The sequence below is a fragment of the Macrotis lagotis genome, chromosome 2 (genome assembly GCF_037893015.1).
Source record: "Macrotis lagotis isolate mMagLag1 chromosome 2, bilby.v1.9.chrom.fasta, whole genome shotgun sequence".
Classification (NCBI taxonomy): Eukaryota; Metazoa; Chordata; class Mammalia; order Peramelemorphia; family Peramelidae; genus Macrotis; species Macrotis lagotis.
The window spans coordinates 217,459,738-217,483,865 of record NC_133659.1 but is presented as its reverse complement, the minus strand read 5'-3'; the positions used below and the strand labels follow the sequence as shown (position 1 = coordinate 217,483,865).

The following is a 24,128-nucleotide window of genomic DNA, read 5'->3' as shown; positions in this document are numbered from 1 at the left end:
CACAGTGGATAAAGCACTGGCCCTGGAGTCAGGAGTACCTGGGTTCAAATCCGGTCTCAGACACTTAATAATTACCTAGCTGTGTGGCCTTGGGCAAGCCACTTAACCCCATTTGCCTTTAATGGGAATTCAGGATCATTTTTTTTTCAATATGTAAAGTTTTCAATATTCACCTTTTTGTAGGATTTTGGGTTTCAGATTTTTCTGTCACCCTCTCTTCCCTTCCCCCTCCCCATGACAATGAATAATCTGATATAGGTTATATATGCAAAATCATGTTTAACATATTTCCATATTAGTCATGTTGTGAAAGAAGAATCAGAGCAAAGGGGAAAAATTATAAGAAAGGAAAAAACCATAAAACAAATTTTTAAAAGTGAAAATAGTATACTTTGGTCTGCATTTAGGCTCCATCGTTCCTTCTGTGGATGTGTATGCTATTTTCCATCACAGGTCTTAGAATTGTCTTTGCTCATTAAACTTCTGAGAGTAGTTTTCTATCATAGTTGATCATCATATAGTATTACTGTTACTATGTATAAAGTTCCCCTGGTTCTGTTTACTTCACTCAGCATCAGTTTATGTAAGGTTTTCTAGGTTTTTCTGAAATACTCCTCATCGGGATTTCTTACGGAACAACAGCACTCCCTCATATTCATTTGCATAACTTGTTCAATCTCCAGTTGATGGGTAACCACTCATTTTCCAATTCTTTGCCACTACAAAAAAAAATTGCTATAAATATTTTTTCTGATCTCTTTGGGATATAGACCTAGTAGTGGTAGTACTAGATCAAAGGATACTCAGTTTTATTACCCTTTGGGCATATGATTGGTCACATGTGAAGATGGTTCTCAGGTCCTTTTTTCCAACCCAAACCTTTCTCCTGACTTCAGTTTAATAAATTTTGAGCAATATCATGACATGAAGTCTATTTCTTTGTCTTATTCAATATTTTAGTAATTTTATACCTGTCTATGAATATAGAACTTAAATAGTTTTAAGTAACCCCTGACACTAAAGATCATGGATCTGTTGAATTTCTTTTCTCAGGCATTTTCTGCCTCAGGCATTTTTTTTTGCTTTCAGTTATTTACACTCTTTCACAAGTTCTTGTCATCTTTCCAAACTAATCTGTCAACTTTTTATTTCTGCTTATAGCTTTTTAAACATTATTATTTTGTAAGGAGCCCTCATCTTAATGTGAGGACATTATCAAAATGGATACTGAATATTCTTTTTTATTTGAATACTAAAATTCAATTATGTTAGGTTTGAACTTTTTGCTTTTGTAAAGATGTTATTTGTATGTGTGTTTATAGCTTAAATGGAAAGAACTATAAAAAGATCACTCTTTTATTTTTAGGTTTTTGCAAGGCAATGGGGTTAAGTGTCTTGCCCAAGGCCCACACAGCTAGGTAATTATTAAGTGTCTGAGGCCAAATTTGAACTCAGGTACTCCTGACTCCAGGGTCAGTCTCTCTATTTACTGTGCCACTAGCCGCCCCCAAAAGGATCAATTTTTATGCTAGAAAAAAAGATCATTTCTTTATACAGGAAAAATGATATGCTGAGATTTACTTAGTTTTATGAATTTTAATGGGAATTCAGGATCAGAAATGAGATATAAGTAGTTTTGAAATGTTTGTTGAATAACTTTCATTATTATTGATAATAATTATAGTAATAGCTAACTTTTTTAAAGATTTTATTTTGAGTTTTACAATTTTTCCCCTAATCTTACTTCCTTCCCCCCCATCCCCCACAGAAAGCAATTTGTCAATCTTTACATTGTTTCCATGGTATACGTTGATCCAAATTGAGTGTGATGAGAGATAAATCAAATCCTTAAGGAAGAAACATAAAGTATAAGAGATAGCAGGATCAGACAATACGATATCAGTTTTTCTTTCTAAATTTAAGGTAATAGTCCTTGGTCTTTGTCTAAACTCCATAGTTCTTTCTCTGGATACAGATGGTATTCTCCATTGCAGAGAGCCCCAAATTGTCCCTGATTGTTGCACAGATGGAATGAGTGAGTCCATCAAGGTTGATCATCGCCCCCATGTTGTTGTGAAGGTGAACAATGTTTTTCTGGTTCTGCTCATCTCACTCAGCATCAGTTCATGCAAATCCCTCCAGGCTTCCCTGAATTCCCATCCCTCCTGGTTTCTAATAGAACAATAGTGTTCCATGACATACATATACCACAGTTTGCTAAGCCATTCCCCAATTGAAGGACATTTACTTAATTTCCAATTCTTTGCCACCACAAACAGGTCTGCTATGAATATTTTTGTACAAGTGATGTTTTTACCCTTTTTCATCATCTTTTCAGGGTATCAGGGTAGCCGTGGTATTGCTGGATCAAAGGGTATGCACATTTTTGTTGCCCTTTGGGCATAGTTCCAAATTTCTCTCCAGAAAGGGTATATGAGTTCACAGCTCCACTAACAGTGTAATAGTGTCCTAGATTTTCCCCAACCCTTCCAACAATAATCATTATCCTTTCTGGTCATATTGACCAGTCTGAGAGGTAGGAGGTGGTACCTCAGAGAAACTTTAATTTGCATTTCTCTAATAAGTAATGATTTAGAGCAATTTTTCATATGACTATGGATTGCTTTGATCTCCTTATCTGTAAATTGCCTTTGCGTATACTTTGACCATTTGTCAATTGGGCAGTGGCTTTTTTTAAAAAAAAAATGACTCAGTTCGCTGTGTAGTTTAGAAATGAGTCCTTTGTCAGAAACATTAGTTGTAAAGATTGTTTCCCAATTTACTACATTTCATTTTGATCCTGGTTGTGCAAAAGCTTTTTAACTTAATGTAGTTGAAATCATCTAGTTTGTTTTTAGTGATTTTCTCCATCTCTTTCTTAGTCATAAACTGCTTCCCTTTCCATAGATCTGACAGGTAAACTAGTCCTAGATCTTCTAATTTGCTTATGTCTAAATCCTGTATCCATTTGGATCTTATCTTGGTATAGGGTATGAAGTATTGGTCTAATCTAAGTTTCTTCCATACTAACTTCCAATTCTCCCAGCAGTTTTTATCAAAGAGAGAGATCCCAATACCTGGACTCTTTGGGTTTATCAAACAGCAGATTACTATGATCGTTTCCTGCTATTGCACCTAGTCTATTCCACTGGTCCACTCCTCTATTTCTTAGCCAATATCAGACAGTTTTGATGACTGATGGTTTATAATATAATTTTAGATCAGATAGAGCTAAGCCCCCTTCTTTTGTACTTTTTTTTCATTAAATCATTGGAAATTCTTGACTTTTATTTCTCCATATGAATTTACTTACAACTTTTTCTAGCTCATTAAAGTAATTTTTTGGAATTTTGATTGGTAGGGCATTAAGCAGGTAGTTTAGTTTTGGTAGAATTGTAATTTTTAATTATATTTTATTATATTAATTAGGTACAACCTATCCATGAGCAGTTGATATTTGCCCAGTTATTTAAATCTGATTTAATTTGTGTGAGAAGTGTTTTATAATTGTTTTCAAAGAGTTTCCGAGTCTGCCTTGGCAAATAGACTCCCAGGTATTTTATATTGTCTGAGGTTACTTTGAATGGGATTTCTCTTTTTAGCTCTTCCTGCTGTATCTTGCTAATCATATATAGAAAAGTTGAGGATTTATGAGGGTTTATTTTATATCCTGCAACTCTGAATGGCTAACATTTTATTTATTTATTTGCTTGTTTATTTGTTTATTTATTTATTTTGGTTTGCTAGTTCTCAGGACAACCCTGATAAGTAGGTACTGTTCTCATGCCCAATTTACAGTAGAGGAAACTGAGGTTAAGTGATCACATCCTATCAGCACATTGTTCCCTCTGTCTTCCACACTTTCACTACTATTAGATGCCTCTCTGTCTACTTACTTCTTTCCTGTGCCTATGATTTCCCAATTCTTACTTGATCCTTCTGCTTCTGCTATCTTTTATTTTATTTCTCCTGCTTTTTATTGCTTAACTACTTAAAAAGGTTTTCTCCAACCTGGTGCGGCTATTTTCTTTCATCTGATTGTCTTCTTAACTCTTTGCAGTCTAGCTTCTGATCTGATCATTTAGCTGAATTTTTCTTCAAGATTACTTAAAATTGTTATTTTCTAAATCTAATGACCTTTTATCAGTCTTTATTCTTCTTGACCTCTCTGTTGATTACCCTCTTCACCTTGATATTCTGTTCTTTTTCTTGGTTTTCATGGCACTATTTTGTCCTGTTTTTCTCCTTCTACTTCCCCTTCCCAAATATGTTTGACCAATCCATCTCTTTCTTCATTGATCTTTATCCCTGACATATTCATTCTCATTGGGGGCTTCTGTTCTGCTTCGAAGCTGCCTTCTCTTCTTCATGCATACTATTTATCTTGGTGATCTCATCATCTCTCATGTATTTAGTTATCATCTCTATGAAAGATCTACTTGTCTAGCCCATACTTTTCTCCTGACTTTCTAGCCTACTTTTCCAGCTGTCTTTTAAATATCTCAAGCTGGATGTTCTATAAACATTTTAAACTCAATATATCCAAAACTGAACTTATTATCCTTTCTTCTTCTTAATAATATTTTCCTCTTCTTAATTTCCCTATTACATTTGAGGGTACCACCATCTTCTCAGTCATTCAGGCTTTCATTCTAGGTTTCACATTCTCAATTCCTCACTCCATATCCATTTGGTGGTCAGGTGCTACCTTTGTAACATCTTTCATATGCACCCCCTTCTCTCTGGTTAAACTACCATCACTTTGATGCAGACCCTCATCACTTCATTCTCCGAATACTTCAATAGCCTGTGAATTGGTTTTCCCCATCCCTAGTCTTTCCCCACTCCAATCCATCATCTGTTCAGCTGTCAGATTGATTGATCTTCCTATATCTCAGGTCTGACCAAGGTCTTTCCCTATCCACCCAATTCATAACCCCAGTGACTCCTTAAAATCCATAGGATCAAATGTGAAATCCTTTGTTTGATTTTCAAAATCCTTTATAACTGTACCCTTTGCTACCTTTTCAGTCTTCTTATACCCTTACATTCTTCCAGTGACACTGGCCTCCCTGATGTTTTTTATGACAGTTCATTTGTTTCATGATGCCTGGAATTTTTTTCCTCCTCATCTCTGCATACTGCATTCTCTGACTTCCCTTGAAACTTAACTAAAGTCCCAACTTCTTCAGGAAGACTTTCCCAGTTCTTAATCATAGTGCTTTCCCTCTGATAATAGCTAAAGTTTACCTTGTATTTGCTTCTTTGTATAGTTGTTTGCTTGTTATTTTTCCTCATTAGATTGTAATTTTCCTGAGAGTAGGAATATGCTTGGTTTCTTTCATTTTGTTTTTGTCATTGTTTCTAGCTCCAGTCTTAGTATACAGTGCATATACTTAATAAACACTAGTTGGTTGATTAGTTATGTGAAGAAACTCCTACCAGAGCCAATCCAGAGAGACAGCATGAGGTGATAATGAATAGGGATAATTCTTGGAGTCAGGAAATCCTGCTCCAGACACTCACTAACTGTACAACCATAAATATGGTCACTTGTCTTCTGTGAATCTCAGTTTCCCCATCAAAGGGTTGGACTTGATGGCATTTCAGTCTCTTATGGCTCTAAATCTATGATCCTATACACAATTGTTTTGCAATATATAGTTTCAAGAGAGTTAGTTGCCTAGGATCAGTAAGAAGTTAAGTCACATAGCCCCATTTGTGTCAAATGTAAGATGTAAGCTTAGGTCTTCCTGACTTTGAGGCTGAATTTACTATGCCAGAAAACTCCTCTAATCCTCACAAAAATTTGTGAGAGAAAGAGAGTAGGTAGTTCAGAAAGTAGTCCCATCTGGGGAGCGGGGGTAGTAATGCCAGACGTGTCTCCACAAAGGTACTTCTCTCACCCCTGGTATGCCTCCGGAAGGGGGTCACTCAACAATGGTTTGTAGAGGAAATGTTACTTTCAGATTACTGATAAGTGCAGGAATGGGCAGTAGTTCCAGGGAAGAAGCACTTCTACTGAGGAAGTAGCATATGTTCTCTTCCTACCCTTCTTTGTTAGCTCCCTGGCCTTTTATACCAGCCCAGTTAATGCTAAGGGTTTAAAACTCAAACAGATAAGAGATATGCTAAGGAAGAATACCCCATTAGCCAATTCCCTGTTTAGAGATTCTATTTTTAGATGTGTAAGTAATGGAAATCAGACTAGACAGATCTTTTCATAGGTATAGGGGCTTCCTAGGTAAGGAAACTTTACTATTGCGGGGGTAGGACTACCTTTGATAGTCCTAGAAAGCTACCTAGGACACTAAGAGATTAAGTAATTTGTAGAGTATCACACAGCCAGCATCTATCTGAGACAGAACTTGAACTCGTCTTCCTTATTTTAAAGTCTGCTTTCTATCCACTATACAACACTATCCTTATAACTTAAATAAGATTGGATTGCAGGTATTATTAATAAATGAAAATATTACCATAGACAGTTACTACTGTCAAATTTTAATGTATTGTGAAATTTAGGTTATTATTCCATTTCATCTTCGAGTGATAAAAGTGAATTGAAAGTAAATAATTAGAATTAACTATAGAAGTGTAGACAAAACTCTACTTAATGAATTAGTTAACATATTTGTTACTTAGATTTTACAGAGCACCTGCCATTTGACTTATGATAAAAGTATTTGAGCTTTTTGTCTAAAGCAGAGCATCATGCATCAGAAGCAATAAAGCACATATGATTTAGAAATAGTTATTAAGAATATGGATAACCTTGAAAATGATTTCAGTAATTTACTGTATCTCACATTTTCCAATAATCACCCTTTCCTATCATGATGTTTTCATTCATTTTGATCTAATTTCTCATTTTGTCCATGTACTAGATTTTTTTTTTTTTTGCTCTGAGGAAGATGAATGACCCTTCCTAAAACTATATAGTCATAATCATTTAGGGCCAGTTTTTAATCTTAGGATGTGATATTATCATTGCCTTGGTTGCCTGTAAGACTTTATATCTGTTACTGTTGAATTTTGTCTTTTTTAAGTTCAGGCAGTACTTTAGCCTGTCAAGATCTTTTTTTATTCTGACTCTGTCATCTAGTGTGCTAGTATTCATCCTTTCTATCATGTCACACACAACTGCCTGACTATTATCCAACTGGTTTGTTTTTAGAGGCTACATGTAATATTTAACCCAAACAAAACATAATTAGGAAGTAAATGTGTTACAGGAAAAAAACATACACAGAGAATTACAATTTAAAAAATGGATTTATTTATGCATGGTTCTGCTCCATCTGCAGATAATTTATTGGTGCTATGGTACCAGACAAAGCTACAATGTCTGGGGCATTCAACTGGAGACCTCTTGCTAAATGGCACTGCATCATTAACTCTTTTCTTCCATCATTTAACTATTTCTAAATCCATCTAATTTTTTTAAACATTGAACTCCAATGACTCCTAATAATTCCAAGTTCAGATATAATATTTTCCATTTGGCTTAAATTTTTAAAACCCTTCAAAATGTAAACACAACCTTTGTTTTCATTTTATTTCCCATCACATTTGGTCTTTTCAAATGGTCATGTTTACTGTTCTTCACACATAACACTTCATCTCTTGTTCCCATGCCTTTGTTTTAAACTGTCCCCCTGATAGGAAGATTATCCCTTTTCATTCTTAAAATCCTTAATTTCTTTCAAGTTTCAGCTCAGAAGACACCTTCTTTATGATACCTTTCCTTTTAGTGTCCTCATTTCTAAGTTATAAATACATATTATCTCCCTTAACTTCATTGTAAACTAATTAAGGGTAAAATCTTTGACTTTTATTTTTGCATCCCTTGTTCCTAGTACAGTAGTACTTGGCTCATAGTAGGTGATTAAGAATTTTTGTTAGTTGATGATTTGATTATCATTTAGCCCACATTTCTCCATTTTTCCAGAAGAATTTTATGTTACATCAATAATTTGCTGAAATGTACATAAAAATTGCCCATGTTTAGTATTTCATCAGAATTGTGGTGCCCTTGAGCTCTAGATAGACACTCTTCTTAAAGTGAAGAAGAGTCAGATTCAAATTCTGCTTCACTAACTGTACTTGAGTGAGTCATTTAATCTCTTTTAATTTTGTTTCCTCACTGGAAAATTGGAATAATAGTTCCTGTGTCATAGGATTGTTGTAAAAATCAAATGAGTTAATATATATAAGGTGTTTTGCAAACCGTAACATACTAAATATTGATATTGATGGTGATGAAAATGGTGATAATGATTGAAGTTAGTCTCTCATGATCTATGCTTAGTGAAGTATACTGGTTCCTTCTCATTTCTGCTTCTTTTTCTAGGTGTTTATTAACTTTCTCTTTAATGATTCATTCTGGAATTTTCCCAGGAATCAAAGTTAAGGTCCCTGGTTTATAATTGGAAGACTGTGTTCATGCCCACTCCTCCAGTTTTTAAAAAGTCAGAGACATTTGACCATTTCCAGTCTGGTGCACCCTCTCCCATTTCCACAACCTTTTGAAATATCAGGGACACTCAGAAATTGCACCTGTTAACTTTTTCAATTCCTAAGAATACTATTTATTATGGTCATCTAGGTGCTTTTTTTCCTCTCTCTTTTACTTATCTTGAGCATCAACTCTGTGAGTTGGGGCTAAAAATGTCATTGGTAAAGAAAAGAGTAGCAAAAAAGGACTCAAACAAGCTCTTTATTCTCCCCTTTGTCATTTATCTAAGTCCTGCCTCTTCTTTAGTCCTCCTCTTCCTCACAAAAACAGGGAAACAAATCCTTTTTGTTGTCTTTCATATCCAGCACTAGCCTCATTCTGACCTTTAGCATTCCTCAATCTATCTTTACAGGATTGTCATATTCTTATATTCTTTCTTTGTTGAAGGATTTATTGTTATATTCAAACCTTTGCTTACATCCTTATATTTACTTACAGCTGTAGTTTTCTAAATCCATGTTAGGTGATAATTCCTTGCGCAATCCCCCACTAGTGTCTTCAGACAACTTGCAGTTTTATTCCTTATTGAATTTATTTCCCTTATGAATCTTTGGAAGTTTATTCTTGAATGTTAACCATCCCTTCCAAGCTCACATTAGTAAAATTTTAGTTTGTGTAATCCTTCTTTTACTACCCTTGGAATCTGCTTTCCCAAAATCCTTTTGTTTAGATTTGTAAGATAACTAGCAAATACCTTCTTATGAGCCTCTGTTGGGTGTATCCCAACTCTGACAAGATGTCCTACTTTTATTTTAAACTGATTCAGGAATACTAATCCTATTTTCAAACACCACTTTCTTATGTAACTATTTACTTTCTAAACCATTTTTTTTCTGTTCTAGATTCTTCACTTTCAATGGACAAAGGAAAATGAGGAAAAAACAGTTTATGCTCCTATGGTCTTCAGTTACTTGTTTAAGACTTTATAATCCATGATGATACTTCTTTTTTTTTAGTTTTTTTTTTTTTTTTGCAAGGCAAATGGGGTTAAGGGGCTTGCCCAAGGCCACACAGCTAGGTAATTATTAAGTTTCTGAGGTCGGATTTGAACTCAGGTACTCCTGACTCTAGAGTCAGTGCTCTATCCACCGCACCATCTAGCCACCCGATGCTTCTTAAATATTAAAATTCTTCTTGGCAATCTCCATCAGTGCCACTTTTGACATTTCTTGGGAGGTTTTGTATCATATCTTGGAAATATGCCCTGATCCCCAGGAAGACAACAGACTTCTTTTTTTATCAAAGTAACTTGGTACAGGGAATCACCAACCTCCACACCACTACTCTTGTTTCTCTGACATTTTCAGGTTGCTTTTGTACTTCTGCTGTATATTTACTTGGAGCATATAAGTAGGTATTTCCTTCTGAAAGTATCTATTTTTTTTCTTCAGTAAGGGACTTAATTTTTTTTTTTTGTTAACTCCAAGCATGCAGTTGACCTTTTCCTTCCCTTACTGCTCCTTTCTGTGATATTTTCCCACTTATCAGTGTTCTGATAAGGTCAAGTTTCTTCCCCCCCCCCCCATTTTAGCTCCTGTTTCCATCTAAAAAATTTTTTTTGTAATTCTGAATTTGAAAAATATTAAATAACATGGTCTTTCTTCTGTATATAGAATAGAAAGAGGATTGTACATGAAACCACAAATATAACTTAACATTTTTAACAGACCATAACAAATTCAACCTGTTAGTTTCAAAGTTGTCCTGCTTTTCTTTATCTCTTTCTGTTTTGTGGATTTAAAAAATGCTACAGTGATCCTGGTCATATTTTCTTTTTTCGGGGAGGGGTGAAGATTGCTATTGATAGTCTTTCCTTTTTGATGATACTTGTGTGGGATATAGGAATATTAACCCTAAGGTTTTATTGGGAATATTCCATTCACACCCTTATAACAAATAGGTATAAACAGGGAAAAGAAATTCATATTTTTACCCTGTCCTTTTTTTTTTTTTTTTTTTTTAGGTTTTTGCTAGACAATGGGGTTAAGTGGCTTGCCCAAGGCCACACAGCTAGCTCATTATTAAGTGTCTGAGACCAGATTTGAACCCAGGTACTCCTGACTCCAGAGCTGGTGCTTTATCCACTGCACCACCTAGCCGCCTGTACCCTGTCCAAAAATGTCTAAATTCTGTACTTGTCCCATAGGGTTTATTCATCAGTCCTCCTCATGGTTTTGATCATAGTTCTTAGGTCTTTAAAAATTATTTTTCTTTACTTGATTGCGATGACTATATAAATTATTCTCTTGGTGCTTCCTTCACTTTGCTTCAGTTCAGTGAGTCCTCCTAGATTTCTCTGAATACATAATTTTTACAACACAATAATATTCCATTATCTTTATATGCCACAATTTATTCAGCTGTTTTCCAATTAATGGATACTCATTTTGTATAGCATTTTATTCTCCCTACTAACTAGACTCTGGAAAGATGTTCTAGTCCCCCTCGCTTTGTTTCCTATGCTTAAAACTTAGTCATTTAGGTTTGGGGCAGAACTATAAACTTTGTACACATTTTAAGTCATTACAGAACATATTCTTTTCATTCTGGTTGAAATTTTCAGTCTTTTAAAAAAAACATCCTTGTGAATATTTACCTCAGGAAAAAAAATTCTTTGTCATCTCTTTACATCTGACAACTTGATAACCATATCCAGATTTCTTTCCTTTGTTTCAACAATTTAAAAAATTATTTTTATTTAAGGCAGTGGGGTCTTACCCAAGCTAAGACTTGACTTGACCAAGGTCACACAGCTAGGTAATTATGAGGTTGGATTGTTTCTCTTCCTTCTTTTCCTATGACTTTCTCTCACTGAAGTTATAAGTAGAATCTTTAAATTCATCCAAATGGCTTCAAATTTTTTTCCCTCTCCAAATTCATCTTCCATCCTTCTTGAGCCCCATCCCCATTCAAAATCATCTATACAATTCCTTCTTAATAAAACTGATGTTCTCTTTCTCCCTCTGATTTTTTCCAAGCTAGAAGTGGTGTCAAATAGAAGAGAACCTTGTAACCATAAAGTATTATTGTATGTATGATATATTATCATCATTTAAGTTTTTAAAAAAAGATTAGGGAAATGATTTATTTTCTTAAGTTTATCAGTTCCCCTTGCTCCCAATATTTAGTACTAATTGATATAGTATTTATAAAGATCAATCATATGCTTAATGAACTCTAGTCTAAACACTGTCCTATGTGTTTTACTATGTTATGATTTTATTTTTTTACTCTGAAATTGGAATGTTCATAGAAAGGTATGGTATGATGAAATCCTACCTTTTCACTCCCTTAAATAAAAGTATAAATAGTTTGGGAAATAAAATCTATAGTAGGTGGTTGCAAGAATTGTGTAGGGGAGGAAAGGAATACTATAACATTTTAATAACTAGCATGTTTTCCCAGAATGTTAGTTTTTTTAAATTAACAATGAATTTATTTGCAGTGATTGCCCTCCGAGCTGTATGTGATCGCTGTAGTTTCCATTATATATTTCCATTATAAATTACTGACTAGTTTCCTTTTTTGATGATTTAAAATACAGCAGCATAAACACACATGAAAATAATCTAGGCTACCAAGTAAAAGAGTAAGTTGATTTCATAGCAATTTATTTAATTTTGGAAAAAAGTAGGGGGCAGCTAGGTGGCTCAGTGGATATAGAGCCTTGGCCCTGGAGTCAGGAGTACTTGGGTTCAAATTCGGCCTCAGACACTTAATGATTACCTTGCTGTGTGGCCTTGGGCAAGCCACTTAACCCTTGTTGTCTTGCAAAAACCTAAAAAATTAAAAAATAAAAAATAAGAAAAAAGTAGTTGAATTGGTGTTCATCTTTCATCAAGTTAACTATCTTTGTGCCCTTGCATATACTTTAGAGATCTGCCTCTGAAACTCCTTAAGGTGTGCACCATTATATATCAGCTGGCTTTTTACTCACATATCTTTTTTTTTTTTAATGTAGCACTTTTTCAACAGTAATTTTTCATTTAGTAATCAGGAGATCAAAGTCACTGTCAGCATGTTCCAAAAGAAACCTCTTAAGAATATGAGGCTAAAGTTTTTTTTTTTTTTATGGCTAAGCACAATAAACATAGAGGGGAAAAAAACATAAAAATTTTTCTCAGTATTTAACACTATTAGAAAGCAGTATGGTTTGTTTGTTTGTTTTAGTTTTTGCAAGGGTTAAGTAGCTTGCCCAAGGTCACACAGCTAGGTAATCATTAAGTGTCTGAGGGCAGATTTGAACTCAGGTCCTCCTGACGCCTGGTCCGGTGCTCTATCCACTGGGCCACCTAGCTGTCCCCAAAGCAGTATGTTTTCAATGCATTTTGATCAGAAGTACATGAAGGGGAAAACAGTATGGTAAATCATTAAACAAGTTTATGAGAGAAATGTAAATTTAAAGCTGTCTCTGAAATACTTAAATTAACCTTCTGAATCTTTCAAAGTTATTTCAAGAGTATTATTTTGCTAGAAAATATATTATAAACAAAAGATCTTTTGGACTTCTGGCTTTTTTTGTAAGATAAAGAATTAATTGCTAGTTAACTCTGGGAGCAGGAGTTAACTTAAGGGAGTAGAAGCAGAGCAGTGTATAACATTTTAAAAAATGATTTAAAAACCAAATGAATTCACAAATTTGGTTTATTTAAATGAAAATGTAAATAAAATATAGGAGATCATATCTAAAATGAATGTAATGAAAACAAATTAGATTCTTTGGCCTCCTTATTTCATACAGCATGAAATGGCAGTGAAATGAATAACTGGTTAATTTAAGAAAAGATAAAAAAGAATTATTTCTTATATATATATTACATATGTATAGATACAAATCAGAATTTATGACCATAAGAGATCATAGTTGAATACTGTTTAAAGGGATAGGGTGATTTATGGATTTTTAGCCCTTGAATGAATGCTAAATTAAGGATAATCATATCTCTAATTTCAAATTATTAACTGTAAGAATAAGAAAAAAAATTTTCCTTGTGTAATATTTTAGTTGGCCATTCAGTTTTTATTGGCTACCAATATACAAAGTAATCCTAAGATTGACAAAATATATCTTATTAAATTTCTTATTTCTTGAATTCAGAAACCTATTTTAAAAGTATTTGCATAGGCGTGGCTAGGTGGCTCAGTGGATAGAGCACCGGCCCTGTAGTCAGGAGTACCTGAGTTCAAATGTGGCCTCAGACACTTAATGATTACCTAGCTGTGTGGCCTTGGGCAAGTCACTTTAACCCCATTGCCTTGCAAAAAGACATTGCCTTGCAAAAAGAAAGTATTTGCATATAGGATTATTTTTCCTTGACTATTACTTATGCTCATGAGTATGTATATGTACTTTATATTTAGGCCACAATGAGGATTAAACACTGTAAAATTTATTTGGGATGGCCACCTCTTTTCCTTTTCTGTTACAATAGACTTTTCTATTTATATTGCCTTAAGCTATCTTATTTTTGGAACAAATCATTTTCATATTTCTTTATTAGTGTGATTAAAGTCTTTTTTTGAAATTCTAAATTTCTTAACATTGATCACAGACTTTTAAAAAACTTAAGTGGTCATCTTTTGTGTTTTTATAGCATTTATTTGATTTGAAGGATATAAAATATATTTTAAAAACTTTTTAGATTTGTGGCAGCTGGATGTTGCAGTGGATAGAGCACTGGCTTTAAAGTCAGGAGGACCTGAGTTCAAATAGAACCCATTCACTTACTATTTATAACTGCCTAGCTGTGTGACCTTGCACAAATCACTTAACCCCATTGCCTTGCAAAAAAAACAAACCCAAAAAACTTTTTAGCTTTACTCTTCTGTCTTCTGATTCATGAGATTGATAGATTTTTCTAAATAAGTTCTGTTTTACTTTTCCATTTTAATGTTTTTAAGTTCCTATATCTTTTTGTTGTTTAATTTTTTCTGCCCTTGAAGATTATTAATTTAATTCCTTTGTCTTACATGTATTCTATTTAGTAATTCTCATTTTAGACAGTTGAGAATTGACAAATTAATGTTTTCAAAAGCTGGTGTTCTGGAAAAGATCTTCAAAACAAAGGAAAAATCAAATAGAATCTTCAGTCTTTTCTTAATAATCTCAATATTCCCACAATTAGGTAGACCAACTCTTTGCTTTGATACAAGTAAAACTAATCATATATGAATATGTAAGCTAAGCTTAAACTTTTAAAATATTTAATTTTTAAAAAAATCTTCATATAACAATTTCTATTAGCATTGGTAATAAAAGTTGGCTATTCTAAACTGAATTATTCAACAAAATTTTTTTTGGCTATCTATTGTGTGTGTAGTAGACATTAATAATGTCAGAGATGATATGCAAATGTTTGTGACCGGAGGGGAAAAAAGAGTATACCTAAAATTCTTGGCTAACGAGTGTTTAAGCTATTTATAAAGTATTTTCAGGGAAAGCAATTTTAAAGGCCCTTTAGTTTTTTTTGTCCATGTTCATGATTTCTTCCTTTTCTATAGGAAATTTTGGGAGCGGTTTATTGCCCTGTGTCATGACAACAAAAGCCTACATGGTATCACTTTTGAACAGATCAAAACTCAGTTAGAGGCTTTGGAGCTAAAGAAAACATACGTGTTGAATCCTCTTGCTCCTGAATTTATCCCTCGGGCTCTAAGACAGCAACATTTGGGAAATATCAACAAACAGCAGCAATCACCACCCAAGGTAAAACTTTTGTTAATAAAAATCAAGAGGTGGAATTGAAAAAAAAGTAGCTCTTGAAAAATAAAAAAGTTTTTTAATTTTAGTTAATAACTATATTCTTTAGCTTCTAAAAAAATAAGTTCAAAATTTCTAGTAAGCACCGTCCTGTTGGAATTTGTGTTGCTTTAGGGGTTTTGATAAAAACATGATGCTGCTCAGTCATGTTTTTTTATCTTTTCCTTTTACATATAATTTCATCCGTAGCACTTTATGGTGTTCCTGTGATAATTAAACTCCCATTCCACTGTGTAATAGGTTTTCATTTTAGGATGTTTTGGACACATAATGTAATTTTAATGTTCTATCAAGCTTATTTAAAATATTCTTCTTGTAGTAGACTTAAAATAATAACAATCTTCGTGTAATAAATATATTTACAAGGCTTAGTTGATGAACCATTATTTCATGGAATATTTCATACAATTTTAGAACTTGGATATCACAGGATCAAAAAATTAGAAGGAATTGAAACTAACCCCCTCATTTTGCCAAAGAGAAAAATGAGTGGCAAAGAGGCTGTGTGACTTCCACACAGTAACCCAGATCAGATGTGGTAGAGGCAGGACAGGAAATCAGGCTTTTAAGTCCAAACCTAGCACACAGCATAGAGAAGGCAGAGGTACTTAATTCTTATTTTGTTTCTGTTTTCTCTGGAAAGGAAAAATGACTTTTACAGTGAAAGTGGCAGAATAAAAATGACAACTTGAGGAGTTAATGCCCAAGATAAGTAAGGAGAGAGTCAGGAAACTCTTAAATACTCTTAATGAATTAAAGTCTTCTGGCTTAAATGAACAAAATCTCTGGGTCCTGAAAGAATTCTATCATAGGATGAAATGTGAAGTAACTATTAAGTTTATTAAGCAGAGCATGCCAATTGCATAACAAATCAGGATCAAGTCTCCTCAGCTTAGCACAGGACCCCAGATACAGGGGGGACACATTTTTTATGCATTAAGCAAAAAAAAAAAGGATATAAACAGGATACAAGTTTTGATAGTCTGATTTCTAATTGGAAAAAAGATTAGGGGTTTCTTGAGTTTAGTAGGGGGAAAGCAAAGTCCCATTTCTCCCTAAGTATCTGTATTTAATCAAAAGAATAAAATGTAGTAGGGCCAGTTTTCAGAAAACACATAGGGGTTGCTTGAGATGTATAATTGTGAGAAACTTCTTGCATCAGTTTTTGTATCTGAATGGCCTTTTGTCAGCATAACTTAGGTCCTTTGTTAAGTGTAGAGGTGGTCCAGTTTTCCAACCATGCAGGGCTAGGTTCAAACAATGAAGTAAAGTTTTCTCACAAATTCCATGATTGTTTAATATTTTCTTACAAGATTGAAATTGGTTCAGAGCCATAATTGAATAGGAAGAGAATGAACTAGCTTTAGAACTGAGTCACAAGATAGGGTAAGTATGGTTCATCAATGCCTACATTAGCAGAAATTATTACTGAGTCACTGTCACCAATACTTGTTTTTGGAAATTTTATTTTATTTTTCAATCATATGCAGTGGTAGTTTTTCAACATTCATCTATCTGCAAATTTGAGTTCCACATTTTTTTTAACCATCCTTCCTTTTCTCCCCTACTTTCCATTGTGGTTAACAGTCTGATATAAGTTGTACATGTACATTTATGTTTAACATATTTACATATTAGTCTGTGAAAGAAGAATTAGAACCAAGAGGAAAGAAAAAAACCAAAAAAAGAAAAACTTAAGTTTAAAAAAAACTGAACATAGTATGCTTTGCTCTTCATTTAGACTCCACAGCTTTTTTTTCCCTTTAGATGAAGATGGCATTGTCCATAGCAGATCTCTCAGGAATGTACTTAATCTCTCTGATCTACTGAGAGGAGTTGGCAGCCAATATAGATGATCATCTCATCATGTTTTTATTAATGTATACAAACTATCACTGATACTTGAAAGATCATGAAAATGATTACCATAAGATTGGAAAAAAGATAAAATATCTGAATTTTCAAAGAAGATTCTGCCAACTATATATGTCAGTGAATTTGACTTAAATCCTTGGGAAAATTCTGACTTTCTAGAATTATTCAGAAAAGATAGCTGTGAAAAATCTCATTATGTAGAAAATGGAGAAATATGCATTAGAGAGTAATACAATCAGATTTAGAACTGTCTGAATGACCACTTCATTATCATTACCAGTATAGCAAGTGGTTTCTAATGGAGTACCTTAGGAATCTATCCTTCACCTTGTGCTGTTTAACTTTTTTAAAAATCATTTACTTGTATAAAAGTGTATGTGATATGCTCATTGAATTTAAGGTGGGTATAAAGCTGGAAAGAGTATTATACTTATTGGATGATGAGTCAGGATCCATAGTGGATCTTGATAGGTTAGGGTGAGCATTGGAATAAATTTAATAAAACATTCCATAGAGATAAATATAAAATTTTGAACTTGAGTACAAAAAATGAACTTTATAATTCTAAGTTGTGGGGAGCATGGATAGAAGAGTTACTCAGAAAAACACCTTAAGGTTTTAGTGAATTGCATGCTTGACATGTGTCAGCAGTGTAATATAGTAACCCAAAAAGTTTATGTGTTCTTGGACTGTATTAATTGAGGAATAGCTTCTGGGAGTAGGAAAATGATAATCCCACTGTACTCTGCTCTGGTCAGACCTCATTTGGAATATTGTGTTCAGTTCTGGAACAGTTTAAGATGTACATTGGTAAGTTGGGAGTACATCCAGAGGAGGGCAGTTAGAATGGTTAAGATCCTTGAGTTCATGACTTATTTAAGATGATTTGTGGAAAGAATGGTGGATATTTAGTTGAGAACAGATTCTTGGGTGGCATGACATCTTTCTTCAAGTGAATGAAGGACTATCACATGGAGGTGGGATTAATCAATGGAATCTGTACTGGCCAATTTAGACTTGATATCAGGAAAAACTTTCTAACAATGAAAGCTCTCTCAAAGTGAGAATTGTTAGGTTTCCCTTTCTTCAGAGTCTTTAAGTAGGATCTGTATACTCACTTAACAGGTATGTTATATCCTATGAAGTCATTTCGTTGTTCAAATTTGTACTATCTGAACTATCATCACATGTAAAATGTGGAAATTGATTCCAGCCTAATGAAAATATGCAAAGAAAATTAGTGTAATATGATCACTTCATGGGATTTATTATTCTCAATAATAAGAACCTGTATATAGTGAGAATTCCTTTCCTATATGCATTGAATTTTATGACTTCCATGGAATTGTCCTTTGAGTGATCTTCAGCTTCACATCCTCAGATACTGTACTTAGTTCCACAACTCCAAGTTACACAATATTGTTAGAATATATTTTGAAATAGAGGTTTGATTCACGATTTCCATAAACAGTTCTAATTATTGACACCACTTTGAATCATTACCATATTTGTTCTCTGATGCCTTTTTTAACTGAGCCATTTGACTTTTGTAGTAGGCACTAATAGACAATAAGCACATCTTTGCTTTTGTTGTTAAAACACATCAGTTATGGTACGTCAAATGTAGTATCTATCTCTTCAGTGTTTTTTTTAATTTAAAATTTTTTTATATTTAAGGTAATGGAGTTAAGTGACTTGTCCAAGGTCACACAGCCAGGTAATTATTAAGTGTCTGAGGTCAGATTTGAACTCAGGTCTTCCTGACTCCAGGGCCAGTGCTCTATCCACTGTGTCACCTAGCTGCCCCTCTTCAGTGTTTCTTAGTGTTGGTTGTTACTTAGGGGCTTGCACCTTTGTTACCAAAGGTGATTTCTTCCTTTACCAACTTTTGAATTCAACTCTACTCAGAATGCTTCAGATTTTTAAAAGTTTGATTTTTTTTCTAAACTACGTATATTTCTTGTGTTTTTTTCTTTTAAAGATTTTATTTATTTTGAGTTTTACAATTTTTCCCCTAATCTTGCTTCCCTCCCCCCACCTCCCACAGAAGGCAATTTGCCAGTCTTTACATTGTTTCCATGGTATACATTGATCCAAGTTGAATGTGATGAGAGAGAAATCATATCCTTAAGGAAGAAAAATAAAGTATAAGATAGCAAAATTATATAATATACCAGTTTTTCCCCCCTAAATGAAAGGTAATAGTCCTTGGTCCTTGTTCAAACTCTACAATTCTGAAAATTTGATTTTTGTTCAGTTGAAGTATTATGGTATTTTTAAAGCTTTGGCTAAAAGTTAATTGTTCTTTTTTACTTAAGGTAATATCCCTTCTAGGGTCTTAAGCCAGTATAACTGTATAGTACTTTAATGTATACATATTGAACATCAACTGTTTTTCCTTACTTTTTTGTTGTTGATTTTTTATATATGGAATTTTGTAAAACATATTTCCATAGTAGCTATGTTGCAAAAATGTTATGAAAGTGAAAAAACTATTCTTTAGACTATATTCAGATCTCAGTTCTGTATCTGAGAGTGAATAGCACTTTTTTCATTATGGACCTTTGGAATTGTCATAGATCATTGTTTTGGTCAGAGTAATTAAATCTTTTACAGTTGATAATCTTTACTGTATTTTTGTTACTGTATACTAGTACACAATTCTAGTTTTACATCAATTCATATAAGTCCTTCCCATGTCTATGTCCCATTTTGTGGGCATCCCCTAAGGTAGTGTCTTAGTCCCCTTACTCTGCCTTTACTCTCCCTCTTGGTGCTCTCATTAGTTCCCCATATTAATGTTACTTTTCCACCCAAATGACTCCCAGTTCTGTATATCCAACCTGAGTTTCTCTTTTGAATTTCAATCCTGAATTACCAACTTCTTAACTGAAGATCACATGACTATTTCAAAATAGAATTCAACTATCTTTTTTCCAAAACCCATCCCTCTTCAAACTTCTCTATTTCTTTCAAGAAAACCACCAGTCTTAAACAGTCAACCCAAGTTTGTAACCTCGTCGTCATCGTCTCCTCACACTTTCTTACCACATATGTATATAAACAGTTGTTAGATATTCTCATTTCTGTCTCCACAACATCTCTTGCATTAACCCTCTTTTCTTCACTCACACAATCACTAGTCTAATTCCCACTCTCATTGCCTTTACATTTCAATAACTTGCTGATGGTTCTCTCTGCCTTAAATCTCTCCCCTATGTAATTCAGGCTCCACATTAAATTACTGGAGTGATATTCCTAATACACGGATTTGATCATATAAGTCCCCTGCTCACCAAGTCCATCTGTTTCTTAGATGCCTCTAAGTTCAAATATAAGCTCCTCTTTTTGATATTTAAAGCCTTATCAGCCTGACTTCAGTTTAACTTAATATATAGGTATGACTTATCATGTATTAGTTTCCTTTGTCTTCTGAAATGTCAGATCAAACTGTCCTCCTTGCTCTTCTTTTATTTCTTATCCTTAAGTCTTTGTAGTCCTCATCTCTACCTCTTAGCATTCCCTAACTTTTGTCAAAATTTTGTTCAAAAACTATCTCCTACATTTACTTTCCATATCCCCCAGTTGCTAGTGCCTTTCCACCAAGATTACTATGTATTTCTTTATTTTGTATGTTCTTATGTGTATCATCAATTAAAATTAAGTTCTTGAGGGCAAGGATTTTCATTTATGTATTTAAATCTCTAGCAACTAATACAGGAGAGATATAAAGTATTTAATAAATGCTTATTGAGTATATTATTGATATATATAGCTTGTGACATAAAATAATCATCTTAGGTTTCAGGTCTCTCTTTAGAGACTTGAAAGAACAGGAAAAAATATAAATCAAAATAATCTAGTTTTCGAATCTGTTATTGTCCTCCCCTCTTCCAGCTTCTTTCATCATGTCTTAAAAGTTTTTCTAAATAGGGATTTTTGTAAGTTTGAAAACTAATATAGAACCAGGATAAAAAAGGGAAAAGACTAAAAATATATCTTACAATTTTGTTGTTGTGTGTTTTTAAGGAACCTGAAAATGTAAGTAAGCAGATTCATCCCTCATATAAGAATTATTTATAATTATAATTTCTATATTATGTATATTTGCTTATAAGATAAAATGTTACTGTTTTGAGCTCTTTCCCCTTACCATCCTGGTTTTTCCAAGTTGCATTGGCATCTATTTTGAAATGAGAGATTACAATGAAGCTTGTTTCTTGTGTGGCTTTATTCTTTTCCATTGCTAGAGTTTTTTCTAGTTCTTTTTACATATTAATGGGAAAACTCTAATTGTAGATCAAGTAAATATGTGGGCATCTAGGTATATAGTAGTTTGAACATTATTGGCCTTAGAATCAGGAAGACTCATCTTCATGAAGTACCTCAGAGACTTACAAACTGTGTGATCCTTGGCAAGCCACTTCATCCTGTTTGCCTCAGTTCTTCATCTGTAAAAATGAGCTAGAGAAGAAATTGTCAAACCATTCTAGTATTTTTGCCAAGAAAACCCCTTATTGGGATCACAAAGAATTGGACACAACTGAAATGACTGAACAATAATAATAATAAACAGTTGTGGACCCTAATTTTGTAGTAAACCTCAAAAACTACACTTTAAAATACCATGACATACTATCAGAAGATGGTAAATATAAACTACTTAGTTTGTATTATTTTTGCGGTTCTCATCATGAAATGATGACATTTTGAAGCAAATGAATCATTTTATGTGCCATCTTATCCTTTCAGAACTTGTAGTGAGGAAATTAAATGTTTTTCATAACCAGCAAGTTAATCTCTGCTTTTATATAGACACACCCACATATACCTATAATATTTAATGGCTAGGAGGCACCTTAGAAGTCCAACCCCTTCATTTCACAAATAAGAAAACTGAGACCTCAAGAGAAAAAGGGACTTTTACCTGGCATAATGATTAAAAGAGACCAAAAAACTAGCTTGAAGAGATCCCAAGAAAGCTAGCTTGAAGAAATGTTGGTGGTGGTGGTGTTTTTTGTTAAGGCAATGGTGTTAAAGTGATTTGCTCAAGGTCACAGAACTAGTATCAAAGTGACAGAGGCTGTTATTGAACTCAAGTCCTCCTCATTCTAAGGTGGTTGCTCTTTCACTGTGACACTTAGCTTTCCCCAGAAATCCCATAATCATTTAACATATTCTCATGTGTTTCACTTCTTTGCTGCATTCAGTTTGTAGGTGATTAGGAAATGAAGTGATACATTTTTGCCAAAACTAAACAACTTTAATCAAAGTATAATTTTTTTTAAAGGGAAAAGGCCATCCTCATAACCAGAATGAGCATTTCCAAAATGAAGGAATTGGTGAGTAAACATTATAATATTAAATTTTTTTTGCTTTGGTATCTGTGATTTGAATTTTAGTGTATTTAAAATAGACCCTTAGGACTAGATTTGTCAGTTACTTTGAGCAGCATGCTTGACCTTTTATCTACTTGTATTTTTTTTCAATTATGTAAAAAGAGGAAGTTTTCTAAAAAGTTACCATGAGTTTTGAAGGAAAATACTAATGAAGTATTAGGTCAGAAAAGATGACTTTTGAAAAAATGAAAAATCAGTTCATTCAACTTCCTTTTTTTCTTCACTTTAGAGGGTTTTTTTTTCTTTTTGGTTTGTTTCTGAAGTATTTCATGGCCTCCATATTTCATGTTTTACTAGTTTCAGAGTATACTTAATTAAAATTATAACAATGCACATTTGGGATAAGTCATTTAAATAATAAATGACCAAATCTGCATGAAGTTTATATTTATAAGTTAAAGTTTGTTTTTAAAAAATTTTTAAGCTGATTGAGGAAAACCATTTCCCTTAATATAGATATTTCTCTCAAATAATTCTTCTCTCCAAATGGAACAGCTAGATGGCATAGTGAATAGAACACTGGCCTTGGAGTCAGGAAGATGGGATATTGAAATCAGCCTCAGATACTTGCCATTTCCTAGTTGTGTAACCTTAGGCATGGCATTTAACCCTATTGCCTTGCATTCAAGACCATCTCCAGTCATCCTGACAACTGGACCCAGATGACTCTAGAGGAGAAATTGAGGCTGGTAACTTAGCACAACATCCCCTAACTCAAATCCAAATCATGTGCTTGTCATGGTCTTCTTCAATAGTGAAGGACAAACATCTCCCCAAATGGGAATACTAATACTGACATGCTACTCTTGTTTCAGGATGGTTGTAATGAACATTATAATGTATGCAACATGTATATAGTACTTTGTAGTGGCAAACTTACAAATCATAGATGTAATATGCAATGTCGAAAATGTATTATTGCCCATAATTCTCTTTTTGAATGAATTTTTTTATTCATAAGAATAATTTTTTTAAAAAATCAGTATTTTTCTTTTTAGTTCAACCCAATCCTTCAGTACTCATTGGCAATCCTATTAGAGCATATACTCCTCCTTCCCCTCTTGGACCTCACCCAAATATGGGAAAATCTCCTAGTCCTGTTCAAAGGATAGATCCTCACACTGGGACCAGTATTCTTTATGTACCTGCTGTCTATGGAGGAAATGTGGTTATGTCTGTGCCTTTACCTGTAAGTATAGATTTTAGATATTTACTGTTTATTTAAGTAAATAATAATTAATATCAAAAAAAGGAACAACCCTGAATAGTTGTCAATCAGGTTTAAATTCTAATTATTTTACGCTCTTAATGCTACAGAAGAACTATGATTTCATCCATGTAGGTGTTCAGTCTATCACACAGATTGCAATCTTTAGTGCCAGTTTACATGAATTGTTGTGACCAAAACAATTCAGGCTCTATGAAGATAGCTTTACTGGTCATTTGATTAACAGATTGCCCTCTGGAGCCCCACCTACGCTTTTTCATTTTTTTAGGAAGTGCCAGATATTCTCACTCTGCTGGATTGTTCTTGGAGAATCCAGGGTTATTTTCTCACCAGGATGACTGTTGTGTT

At 33.6% G+C, this 24,128-nt stretch overlaps 1 protein-coding gene across 5 annotated transcripts in view; it reads left to right on the top strand.

Moving 5' to 3' along the window:
* The window catches only part of HELZ (helicase with zinc finger), a 321,547-nt gene that overhangs the window by 228,008 nt on the left and 69,411 nt on the right, over nucleotides 1-24,128 (top strand). For all 5 annotated transcript variants that reach the window (XM_074224754.1, XM_074224753.1, XM_074224752.1 and 2 more), the window contains exons 22-24: nucleotides 15,020-15,224; nucleotides 22,444-22,495; nucleotides 23,551-23,741. In XM_074224754.1, coding sequence (XP_074080855.1) covers nucleotides 15,020-15,224; nucleotides 22,444-22,495; nucleotides 23,551-23,741 — 448 coding nt within the window. The remainder of the gene's footprint in view (nucleotides 1-15,019; nucleotides 15,225-22,443; nucleotides 22,496-23,550; nucleotides 23,742-24,128) is intronic.